Genomic DNA, 12,963 nt, shown 5'->3' on the forward strand with positions numbered 1-12,963 from the left:
TTCCTTGCTAGGAACGGCTTCAGTGGCGGAGCATAGGCCAGGATCTGGGGTGGATGGTCTCCAGGGCTGCGGAACACTGGAGAGGGAGTCCTTAGGGACCTGGGTACGCTGAACGGTTATGTATGGTCATTGCGGGGGCCATTACGTTTTATGCGGACCAGTGACTAGGGGCTGGTGGAAATACGGACAATCAACTGTTTGCTATCCGGTGGTCCATAGCCCCTTGGTCTTCCCTATGGCAGGCCTGGTGCAGGCCTTGGGTATCGAGCAACCGGGGTGTTGGTGGATTTTGCCAGATCCTGACCTCATGCTATGGGCCAACCCTATGCTGTTTTATTGCTGCTTGCAATTAATAAAGTTGTGGCCTTTTCTCCAAGATATGCTTCTGTGATTATTGTGGCAGCGCCCTTACAAGGCAAATAAGGTATAGGTCAATAAAAAGGCTTTACAGATTGGGGGGAAGGAGCAGCCAGAGGCCATCCCTTTATCCCCCGGATGGGGGGCCACACCAACTAAATAGCATGGCCTCCGCAAGGCATAAAAAGAACCTGTTCTCATTGGGTTCTTTTTGCGCCATGAGTGGGGCGCCTTCTCCACCTTCGTGCGCACTGATGATGTACAAATGGTGCGGCACCGTTTGGACTCTGTGCCGCACATACATCATAATGGCAGCCCACATTTGGATGGGGGTGAGCCATGATGGTGCCCGGACAACGTGGTAGGGCTTCAGAAAAGGGAGACGTTCTACTCTCCCAAGCCCTAAAATTGCCTCCAGGCCAGCTCTTTGCACCAGTCTGTACCAAGAGAACCCATTTAATTTTGTCTGCTCTCATTATTTCATGGTTGGCCAACAATGTTTAAGTGAATGTATCTGAGAGAGAGAGCACAAGATTAAAAAAAAGATTGAACCTGCTACCACTGGTTACAAATCTGAGAGAAAGGAACAATTGTGTGGAAGAAAAGAAATCCAATTATTAGATCATCAACCTATAGATGAGAAAACCAAAGAGTGGACAACTCAAAGAGGGGGAACACACCAGGTAGATCCAATTATTTGTCTCTATCTTCATTGCTCCCTAATAGGACATAGTCACTTATGCAAGTGTATTTGTGTCTTTTGTTACTTCCAACAGTTATAGAATTATAGAATCATAGAGTTGGAAGATACCTCAAGGGTCATCAAGTCCAACCCCTGTTGACTACATCTATATCTACTTACCGTAAGATAAGAAGCCTCTTAAGGTCAAGAAGACAGCAGCCCTAATACAATACTGCATAACTTTAATACAGCACAGACATGACTGAATACAAAAGTTGAGTGTCGTGGTTGTTATTTTCCTGCAAGGACTGCAAAGCCCTGGGCCTGAATTAATGAAGCTTGGTTTTAAGTTTCTCATACAGTCATTTCAAAAAAATATTCTCCAGATATTGAAAAAAATTGTGAAATTTTGTTAGTTCCAATCAAAATGTACTGAAATTCTCACTCATCCCTACTGCAGTGCAGCTGATGGCTTCTATGTCATTGAGATGGCAAATCAATTCTAAGTTTCAATGCAAGTTTTAAAGGAATTAACCAAGGTGCTGAATTCTATCACTGAAACAAGTTCAGCAAAATTTGGGGCAGATTCTACAACTCATTGACAGAAGAGCCACTAGTCACCATTACCCTGTGGGTGATCTGTGAGAATCATTCAATCCTCAAAGTCATTTGTCTCTCAACTTTTGATTAAGACATTGTAATAGAGCTGCTTGTGATGTCATTTATATGACAAAGAAAGAATCTTATTTCTAAAAATAACATTGTGGCATATTCAATTTATATCTTGCCCTGGTATCTTGCATATGTGCCATATTCCACAAAAGTCCAACACTTATTGCTTATGCCCTGCCAAAACAATTTAAGAGAAGCAAACACAGCTACTGTGGATGGCAATTGCCATCTTTTTAGCTCCTAGCAAAGTGTAGCCACTTTAATACAGGCATATCTTGGTAGGGTTCTTCTTCTTTTCTTGCCAAATTTACCATTCTCTGAATCAGACTTCTCACTGCAGAACTAGAAAGCAATGAAGTTTCAGCTTATAATGACAATAATAGCTAGCACCCATCTGCTGCACTGCAGATATAGTGAAGCCATGTGGTTGTGTAGTTGTTACATGTCATGCTGTCAAACACAAAGGCATAGCTGGAGCAGGCTGTTTTGCCACACAGTCTGTGATAAACTTATTCACTGTTGCAGAAGTTATTATCCTGATTCTCTACAGTTGTATCCTAAAGACACAGATGCACACGGCAGCTAAAGTTTTGAATACAACCACCTAATTAGAAAGTATTGCTTTACCTCATAATTTCATAACACCATTCAGATTGTGATACATATTTGTATCGAATAGCTTCAGTCAGTGGGCTGTCACATCCATATTTGGCCATCCTATGCACATGGAATTCAAGATTTGTTTTTTACTGCATTAATTGGTCATGCAGATTCCTTACCAGAAAATGGATGCTTCCAACACTGTATTTAAATTAGGTTTGGGGAATTTTCTTTTGCATTTTTATCATTGTGTATTTTAATAAAGGTAAAGGTAAAGGTATTCCCTTGACATGAATGTCTAGATATGTCTGACTATAGGGGGTGGTGCTTATCTCTGTTACTAAGCTGAAGAGCCAGTGTTGTCTGAGGACTGCTCTGGTGGTCATGTAGCCAGCATGACCAAACCAAATAATGTTATCTTCCCACCAAAGTTTCTCTACTTGTATTTGCATGCTTTTGAACTGGTATGGTTGGCAGAAGCTGGGACTGGTGTCAGGAGCTCACCCCATCATGCAACACTCAGGCCTCTAACTGCCAACCTCCCAATCTTCTGATCATCAGAACTGACATCTTAACCATTAAGCCACCACATGAATTTTAACCCATGTGCATAAATAAAACATTTTAAAATAATAAAAGTAGGTGTTTTTAGTACACCTCTTTGTTGGCACTGCATTTTTATTTTATAGATCTATGAGTATTGTTCCTCTTCCAATTGGCTGCCTTTGATCCTGTTTGGAGAAAAATGGAATATAAGTCAAATATATCAATTCAATACAAACTTTATTTTTAATTAAGAATATTTCAACACTGATTTTTTTTAAATATCAAAGCAATTTTTATCAAGTTTACATACTAATGTCTCAGCATATGATAAATCAGCATGCACCACATTAATTGGAAAGTCACATGTGTGCAACCTGGAAATATCTATATGTGAATACCAAAACATTTACCAATGATGACTTTCCACTGAAAAATACATGCATGTGATCCTCACTATGGACTTGGACTAACATTTTGTACCTTTTTTTTTGTTTCTTCTTAATTATTCTGATGAGGATTTTTTTTTTAAATGTCTCCACGATTGTATAGGCACTTTAAACAGAGGATCTTACACATTACTAGAAGAGTGTCCAACAGCCTGCTTTCATCCATGGCTTTTTTCCTGTTTGCTTGGAGTGTAAATGACCTGGAGAAAGGGCAAACTGTTGGACACTGAAATGTGATATATTAAGTTCATTGGTTCAACTGTATTCTTATGTATCATTCTGCTCTCAACTTTCATAGCTGAAAAAATGACTGCAGGAATACATAAGAGTTCTGCAAAAATATTCAAACTGTTGTGGGAAACGTGATCCTGAGTGACAAGCTTTTACTCTACTTAGTAGAAAGATTAAAAAACACAACCACCATATAATAGACTTACAAGTTCATGGATGGAAAATTATCAGTCCTTATTTTCATTCTGTTTTTTCAAGGACATCTTGCTTCACAAGATAGGCTAAAGACAACAACAACAACAAAATTATTCAATATCACTGGGAATTCAGAAATGCCAAGGGCAAGAAAATTGCTTCATAGGTTGACATAAAGCTATCAATAACACGACCACCACCACCACCCCAGTTTGGAGAATCTGGACTTGGATTTCAGTGGGACCTATATGTCAGCCAGACTGTTGATCAGGATCAGTTATAATGAGTGTAAAATTCCTTTGCTAGAAGAGTTTTACAACTTACTGTTTTGCTTTTGAGTGCAATTGTAAGGACTATATAACCCTATACAATTTGGGTCCAGTCTACCTGAAAACCATAGCTTCCTATACAAACCTACCCATGCTTTGAGATACAGTCAGCCCTCTTTTTATTTGTTTTGATTTGTTTTGTTTTGTTTACTTTTCTCCCAATATAGGACCAATGGTTAAAGGTCAGGCTTTGTTATAGCCTTGTATTAACAGACATCAAGTTTGTTTCCTTCAGCACTTATCCATTGTTGTTATTATTGTTGTCATGCGCCTTCCAGTCATTTACAACTTAAGGTGGCCCAAAGAGGAAGTTTTATTGGCATGTTTCTTCATTACCATCCTCTGAGGGATGAGAGTGTGTGACTTGCCCAAGGTCACCCAGTGGGTTTACATTGCCAAGCTGGGATTTGAACACTGGCTTTCACTGACCCACACAGGAGAACTCAGTTGGAAAAGAAAAATGGGAAGATACAGTATGCTACCTATTTTTCCCATTGTTTGAGCCCAGAGTGTCCTTGATATTTCAACTTCTGAAACATGCAGCTTTCAGAAAATGGAATTAGATGCTAAATAGCATCCCAGCAGGCATGTAGTGGGATATATTCCCACCATGTGGTGGGATACAATAATAATATATTCAAGTAACATGGAATACAGAATAACAGATAGGCATGCCTTGTATTTTAAAGCACTTAAAGACATTTTAATGAAGTCCATACTAATGTCCTAGTGCAGCAAAGAACAAAATAAATCTAAATGGAAGGAAGTAAAAGCTAAAAATCATTTATTACCAATTAGTTGAAAAGCAACTGCAGCTCTGTTTCCTGCTTCCTTGTCCAGCTTTCTGGGCCAATCTTGAACCTAAAAAATAAACACACAATGGGTTTTTAGGAATGTTAGAATAATTTACCTGGTACTGAGAAGATCCAACTGTTCATCATACATGACACATTCAAATTGCTTGATAAATTATGCAATTTTGACAGTACAGGAAACCTGGCATCAACTTGTAGGAAGACCCTTTTAAGGAAGTGATTGGGAATTCAAATCTAGTAATAATAATAACAACAACAACAACAACAACAACAACAATAATTTTTATTTATATGTCCTGCCTCTTCCATGGATCAAAGTGGGATTACAGCATTAAAATAATACAATACCATTGAACAATCAATAAAATACTAATACTGAATTATACATCCCTATTAATTCCTTAAAATCTTCAAGCCTCAATTCATGTACCATCATACTTAGAGGTGGGGGGTCTTGATCATCGTCTCTATACCAAATCCAATGGGAAAGCCCGATGGAAGAGATCTGTCTTTAGTGTCTTTTTAAAGGCATCTAAAGTGGTGATAAGATGGATCTCTTCAGGCAGACTATTCCATAATTTAGGGGCTGCAGCAGTGAAGGGCAAGTAAAGAGGAAAGACAATTTCATGAGACACCATCATCAAGTTTTGAAATGTGAAAAATGTAACAACACTTGACTATTTTTCTTGCATTTTCTTGGTGTGCTGTGACTTTTTTCTCTCTTGAAGGTTGGTAATATTTATGAGTATTTATGCCCCCACTCACCAGTAACTTGCAAACTTCCATCAGAAGGCTTGTTATGGACTGATTTCTCTTATTGTCTAGAAAGGATAGAATTAAATTCCTCAGAGGCTTATATCTCACAAAATGTGCACATTTTTGAAGAGTGACCTTGCTTGTCTGGAAGAAATTGAGAAAAAGAGTTGCATTGGACAAAATACCTGATTTACCAAATTATTGAGATAACAAGAATTCATACTGATTCTGGCAAAGAGATAAGTTTTAGAGAGCCTTTTTGGTGAGCACTGGGCTCCCAAGGATCTCATTTTCTGCCAGAAATGGTTGCAAGAGAACATACTTTTCATCCTCACAACTAATATCACGATAGTGGCTTCTGTTATTTTAAAGATATGTTTTGATAGTTATCTATGTTCTTCACCATCTACCCTTCAACAACTGTCTGTATAAATAGCAGTATTTAAAAGAGCAGTAGAGAAACAAAAATCTAACACTGTAGCTCTGCCTCTGGTTTCTGAGCTCAATAAGATCACTGCGAGAACTGAAAAGCCATAGGTGGCCCTGAGACATTGTGCTAGTTTGCAGATCAGTGATCAGTACCACACTTCACTATATCATGGTCCACTTCAGCCTATAGTAGAAATATCTTTGGATTAAAAAAAAATACTAAACTGTTCTCTTACTTTTGCCACCTCAAGATCATCATCCTGCAGATGAATAAGGAGAAGTGCCAAGCTCTTTTCGACTTTGTCAGAGAAGATGGTGTTTCTCCAATAAAAGAATCGGCCCAAGTGTCCAAAGATTTCAAGGGCATTCTGTCTTACATGTGGATTTTCCTGACAAAAGAAACCACATAAAGATTAGCGCAAAGAAAATCTTTTACTTTACTGAAAGAGCCTGGCTTCTACTTTAAAGAGATGTTGCTGCTTTTCTCTCTCGTTTTGCAGTCAAAACTATCTGGCTTCTATTCTGAACGGTTACCTCCCTTGAATCTGTAGTCCTTTTCTTTAATATGCTCTGGGAAATTGTTGTGTTTGAGGTATAGCAATTCTCTTGTGGAAGAGAAGCTTCGCCTACTGTGAATATTAGTGGATACTTACCTATTTCTACTCTCAGGAGATTAATATGTATCACTGCTAGCTGTGATAGGGTGTCTTCCATTTTTCATGCTTATTCATAAAAAGAGTCCTAAAATTATATATTTCAGGATTCCTAACAAAATTGTCTGTCTTTTATATGACATTCTTTACTTACATCATCAAAAAAACTTTGGACAAGGAGAGCCATCTGGCAGGCAGTGGGAGTTTTCATGGATGAGAGGTAAGGCAAGAACTTTAATATCCCTGACATTGCCTCTCTCCTGATGTTTGCAGAACATGGGTGTGTTGCAGCATCCAGGTAGACATCCAAAATGGTCTCTTTCTCTTTTTGGACCTGAGAAAGAAAAAAACCAGATTTGTTTGCCCACTGTATAACCAGAGTGAATATTATCATAACCATTTGTGAAGACTAGCCAGTGAATCTTTCATCTAATCAGTGGAGATATTTTTTCTCAAGTTTTAACATGCCCCAAACATTTAATAATGCATTTAACAGCAGTGTTCCTGAACTTAAAACCTGGCACCTTTTTCATATTTTTGGTGGTTTTTATCTCATTTTGTGGTGCTGTGCACTTCATCAATACAGGCTAAAGCTCACCATCTTGGGAAGAGTATGGATTGCATTAACAAGCCCTCTCATGCCATACATTCTTATGATGTCATTTTTGTCATAAAGCAGCCATTTCATGGTATTGTAGACCTTTTTCAGTATAGCCTTCTCATCTGTTGCACGATGGGGGCTTCCCAGAAACTAAAGAGAGAAAAAAGTGGTAAAGGGTTACTTGAAATGCCATTAATCTTATAGATAAGGAAGCTTTTAAAGGCATCTAGATGGTGAGGTTTCAGGATGATGAATTTCGAGAAATTTGTTTTCTAGATGTGTGCAGAAGTGCAAATAACTGCAAATGGTAGTATTTGTCCATTGTGGAGGTTGCTGTACGCACTCTGTTTGTGAACATGTCACTTCCATTATATTCTCATGCATTGCTTCAGTGTTTGGCAGTATTTCCTGGTTTTTGTGATTAGAGAACTTTCTGATAAATGATGGCAAAAATGTGCAAGTTTGTGTCAACACAGAAGAGCTCAGAAGACTGGGTGGAGACATATATGTTGCCTCCCTCGTTCACCCATAGAGCAAGAGTTAGATACTTTTCATTCAATAATGTAATATTTCTTGCCTAACTTTTCTTTTTATTTTTCATTGCTATTGAAACTATCAGCTTCACCTAGCAAATCTTATTCCACCAGTCAATAAATCTTTATCCATATCTATATTCACATATTGTCCATTAAAAAGTTTTGAAAGTTCTTTTAAATGCTATTGTTTGTCTGCACCACTGCCTGATTCTATCCCTTCTAATGTTACTGGCACGTGTAACACAACATAGTGTTTAGAAGTGCAAAGCCACTACTGGCTTTCCACTTCTAAAATGCAGAAATCTAATTCTTTCCCCCTTCAATATAGAGCATAATCTTACAAGCTTATCGCACAGCACTTGGAGGAATGGAAACAGAATGGAATGGGGGGAAACATATGTTATCACCTGGGATAATGCCACTGATGCTTCTGGGAGTCCCCAAGCCATTCCCCAGCCTCTCCATGGCAGCCGATTTGAAGGATCACTTTGAACCGTTCTTCAAAATTGGCTGCCAGGAACAGCTGGAGATCGGCCGTAGGGAATGGCTTGGGGATACCTAGTGGCATTGTTCTTCTCCCGTGTTGTAACACACATTCCCCCCCAGTTCCATTCCATTCTGTTGTGTTCTCATGCCTCCAAGTGCCGTGTGATTAGCTTATTATACATACTGGCTCAGAACCCACTTGAGTTCAATGAGACTTAAATGCCAAAAATATTATTATTACTACTACTACTATTATTATTTATATAGTGCTGTAGATTTCAATTATAATCCTCTACCAGGGATGGGTGGAGAGGTAGACTCCATGTAACCCCCTCTCCTATTTTGTACTTCCTCAGCTCCCCCAACTCCTCTGGAAAAAATAAGAAATTTTTAAAAAGTTGGAATTCAGCAGTATGATTGGTGATACTCTTCAAAAGGAGATGGTGTCACTACTAGTGGATAGAACATCTGTTTCACTTTCCTAGCTTTGCATGCACAAAGGGCATGCCAACATCACCACCAAGGAGAGCAAGAGAACAAGGCTGGATCATCTGAGCTTCCTTCCTCAGTCCTCATATTTGCTGTAGGCTCTATTTCTTCATATGCATTATAGCTTTGTTACTGCAAGAATTATGTACTTGACATAATTAGTTAATTATGAATATTTAATGTTGGTTTTTAATTATTTAACTAGGGAATTAAAAAACCTTTAAAAGCCACCCCAAACCTTAAAAACCCACCCCAAAACAAAAAATGCCACCAAAAAACATTTGACCAAATGGAAAAGTGTTGCCTACACTTTCCAGTTAACAGCCTTGCTCTATCACTTGCTTGGTGCACATTTGGCAAAATTTATTGGAAATGGAATTATATACATTTGAACTGTGCACAAACTATGATAACTGCAATAATTAAAGCCACTAATATGCATCATTTTTCTCACCAAAATGTGCCACAGCGTTGCTTTCTATGCCATGTAAATTCAAGGTTGATGTTCTGCTTGGTTCAACATAGGGCAAGGGACAGAAACATCTTGATTGCTATCCATTACTTGGCAGAATAATGGCTTCGCTGGTGCTTAAGAAAACCCAACCAAAAAACCTGGCATGACAGTGAGGATTTGTCACACTTTGTAAAGTCCTCCAGGGATTTATTCTTCATAGAAATATAGGTGGAATTTCTGCAGAAAACCACACAATTTTGCACTAAAAACATCTTTTTCTGTAGAAAATATTTTTATGTATGGAAGCCATGGTTTGGCATTTAGTATTGCAGTTAGGAATTACTAAACTATAGTTACAGATTCATAAGATCTCTGTATTCAATTTTACTATGGATTTATGATAGTAGCACTATTCCTTTGATCATAAATGGCTCTTGAATCCTAACTTAAACTCTGCTTCGAGAAATGCAGGTCTGTTCTACAAGCAATCAGGGCAAAGTAGGATGACATGTCCAGTCTCCTCACACCATGGAGAGAGACTGTAACATTCAAGAGCAGGACACCTGTCACAAAATCCTCATTGAAGCCACATTTATTGGTGGGAAGGAACTAGAAACACTGTCCTGCTGTGCCCTGATCCCCAGAAGAACAGACCTCCATTGCTCAGATTGCCTGCTGGCTAATAACATCGGCTTGGGGTGCTTTGCCAGGAGATAGTACAGTGTGCCCTTTTACGCGGAGATCCATTCCGAAACCGCAAAAGAAATAGCGTGTATGCTTGAACCCCATTACAAGTAATGGGGCCCATGCTCACAGCAATGCGGTAGCACGCATGGCACTGCTTTTTCCGCTGCTACTTTTTCCAGCGCTACTTTCAGCATATGCTGAAAGCAGAGTATAATGCGCCCTTGTATGATGTGTGTGAACTGTAGTTATGCATTTGTAACTACATTGGTGATGTGGGATCTCAGCAAAAATTTTAACAGAAAACTATTTTTTGCATGTTTATTTCTGTGCAAAATGATACCCTGAAGCACTTTGTTAATTGTGAATGAATGTTGAAGACTATACAAATGTTTTCACTTCCTTCCAAACTGGAGAAAAAAATCAGCAGAAACTACATATCCTGCATGTAAAAAAAAAAAAAAAAAAAAAAAAAATCATATGAAGATTTACATCTAGTCTTTGGGCTCAGACTTCATTTTATACTGTCATCCTGTAGAAAAGAAACCTAATTTTCATAAAACCTTTAAATTTAAATTACCAGAATTTCCACTCATTTGTCTTCACCAAGAAGAAATATGCTCAGACAACATTTCACTATGGCCAAGAGCCTGAACCTCCCCGCTGTCACTGAACTCATCTTTTCACAAAAAGTACAACTTACCTCAGCAAAAAATGCAGCACAGTCTAACCTGCAGGCTTCCTTCTGGGAGCAGAGATTAGGCAGGAAATCTGGAATAACTTTCCTAGGGAAGAAACCTGGCACACAATTTCTGGTAGCTCTGGGAGAGGGATATAATTGATGTTTGAAATTGCAGGAGATAAGTACTTCCCCTTCTAGCTCCCCAACCAAGCCTTTCCCTTTATGACCTTCCTTTAAAACAACTGAGTGGTCATCTTGTATCTTACCTCCCCAGAGCAGCAAACCCTTTATGTTGTTCTTCAGCATCCACCATCTGCTCCCAGCCATGGTCCTGATCCATTGCTTCCAGGAGATGATGTTCACACCCTGCCAGTCTCAGGATGTTTTGAAGAGCTTGTACTGCAGTGCTAAAAATCACCATTACATGGTGCAGTATGATAATAGGATGGATATGACAGCTCTGTGCATAACCGGACATTATTGTAATCCTAAAGTACTGATTGCCATATCTGGGTGCCCAAATATTGTTAAACTTCTACTCCCAGTATCTCTAATCAGCATGGGCAAAATTAGAGATTCTAGGAGCTGTAGTCCAACAATATTTGGAACAAACCTGGAAGCTAATATTCTAAAGGAAATTCTGAAGAGGTTTGCCCAGTAGGAACTACATTTTCCCCATCCTCCCTCCCTCCCTTTAGTTCATTTTAAATATAAATCCCAGGTCTTGTTTAAATCTGATACCCTTTGTTACTCGTTATTACTTAATTGCTGATGGTGGGACTGGGTATCATGGAAAATGCAGAAGAATACAGGTATTGAAATAAATGTTGTATTTATTTCAAATACCTACCTGCCTTTCAAACAAACAAAAAACAAACACTGTAATAACCCACATGGGACTATTGCCATGAAAAGTCAATATTGGGTACACTGGCAAATAAGGTGCTTGACTAGGCTATTTAGTTTTGAAATGAATTTGAAATTAATCTGAAATATGTTTATTTCCTGATTATTATTACAATGCCATATCTAAATTCCAGAAGGTTTGGATAGGTCCTAATAGTATAACAGTAATTAATTTAGATCATAAATGGGGACTTCAATAATAAATATTGTTGTAAAGCTCTTCTATTCATTACCTGCAGGGACTGCAGCTTCTGTACAATGTACTGATTTTTTCAATAGACTTCTGAGTGCTGGCTCCAGGAATGTAGAGGAAACAGTGAAAGAAAAGGGTGTCCTCTTTTCCTTCCAGTAGCTCCTTTCTCTCCAGAACAGCTATAAAATGCCATATCACAGCTATTATCTAAGGAAAGAGAGAAACTGAGAGAGCAGTTCTGGAGATCTTTCATCAGTACAATGGTAAAAATGTAGATGTACCATATGGTGAAGCACTTTAGGCCACCTACAGCATTAGGCAGGTAAGAAGATATCTCAGGTGTTCTGTTTGTCTCTTGGCTCTTCTGGGGAATCTTGCTGAGAAGGACACCCAACACTTTGGGAAACACCATGTAATCAGCAGCCAGGGACATCCAGAGGCCTCTGATCTCACTAGAATGCAACACAGAAAAAGTACAACTTTTTAAAATTGGCGTTGTGTCAGTGTCACAGCTTTTATTCCAGTAGCAATTAGAAATAGGCACTTACACACAGGAATCCAATGTTACATTTTTATTTTATTTATTTTTTATTTACAATAACGTTTTCCAAATTGCTACTGGGATAAAAGTTGTGACACTGACACAATGCCAATTTTAAAATGTATGAAGAGGAAAGGAAAAGACCTAGCTACATAGAAATTCTGTGACTCTCTTCCCCATGGAGTTAAGAGAACTGACATCTAAAAAGGGGACTTTTTCAAATTTTGGGTTCTAGTTAGTTGTATTGTTCACTGTGAGAGCTGAAAATTGCTATTTATGGGAGAAGATTTCAAGACATTCTTTGCATTGAAAACTTCCACACATTGGTTGAGCCTTTTCAGTATGTAGTCAACATGACTGCTTCCAGCATTTCTGGTATAATAAGAGAGCCCTGAGCATGACTGCTTCCAACATTTCTGGTATAAGAGAGCCCTGAGCATGTTTATACTTACGGCAATGGTTTATCTTCCCAAGTAGGATGCTGAAGTTGTCTGGTTTGGTCTAACAAGTATCTTTGGGTATAAACTTCATACTGGGTTTGTGGATCTCTCTTTCCCTGATGATCCAATATTGGTTGTGGGAGGGGTGACAGATGAGTCCTAGTGGAAGTAATTATGGAATCTATCAGAGTTAGGTAAACAGTGATGCTAAAACAAAGCAGTTAAATTCACAGTGAGCAT

At 38.6% G+C, this 12,963-nt stretch overlaps 1 protein-coding gene across 1 annotated transcript in view; it reads right to left on the minus strand.

The window, feature by feature from the left end:
* Positions 1-2,974: 2,974 nt before the first annotated feature.
* LOC121931713 (maestro heat-like repeat-containing protein family member 1) overlaps positions 2,975-12,963 on the minus strand; it is a 39,191-nt gene continuing 29,202 nt past the window's right edge. The window contains exons 18-29 of the mRNA XM_042469696.1: positions 12,736-12,882; positions 12,053-12,194; positions 11,783-11,949; positions 10,910-11,050; positions 10,665-10,782; positions 7,310-7,462; positions 6,866-7,045; positions 6,295-6,447; positions 5,639-5,773; positions 4,850-4,919; positions 3,741-3,815; positions 2,975-3,042 (exon numbers count right to left, since the gene is read on the minus strand). Coding sequence (XP_042325630.1) covers positions 3,775-3,815; positions 4,850-4,919; positions 5,639-5,773; positions 6,295-6,447; positions 6,866-7,045; positions 7,310-7,462; positions 10,665-10,782; positions 10,910-11,050; positions 11,783-11,949; positions 12,053-12,194; positions 12,736-12,882 — 1,447 coding nt within the window. The 3' untranslated portion in view covers positions 2,975-3,042; positions 3,741-3,774. The remainder of the gene's footprint in view (positions 3,043-3,740; positions 3,816-4,849; positions 4,920-5,638; positions 5,774-6,294; positions 6,448-6,865; positions 7,046-7,309; positions 7,463-10,664; positions 10,783-10,909; positions 11,051-11,782; positions 11,950-12,052; positions 12,195-12,735; positions 12,883-12,963) is intronic.

Source organism: Sceloporus undulatus, chromosome 5, assembly GCF_019175285.1.
Source record: "Sceloporus undulatus isolate JIND9_A2432 ecotype Alabama chromosome 5, SceUnd_v1.1, whole genome shotgun sequence".
NCBI lineage: Eukaryota > Metazoa > Chordata > Lepidosauria > Squamata > Phrynosomatidae > Sceloporus > Sceloporus undulatus.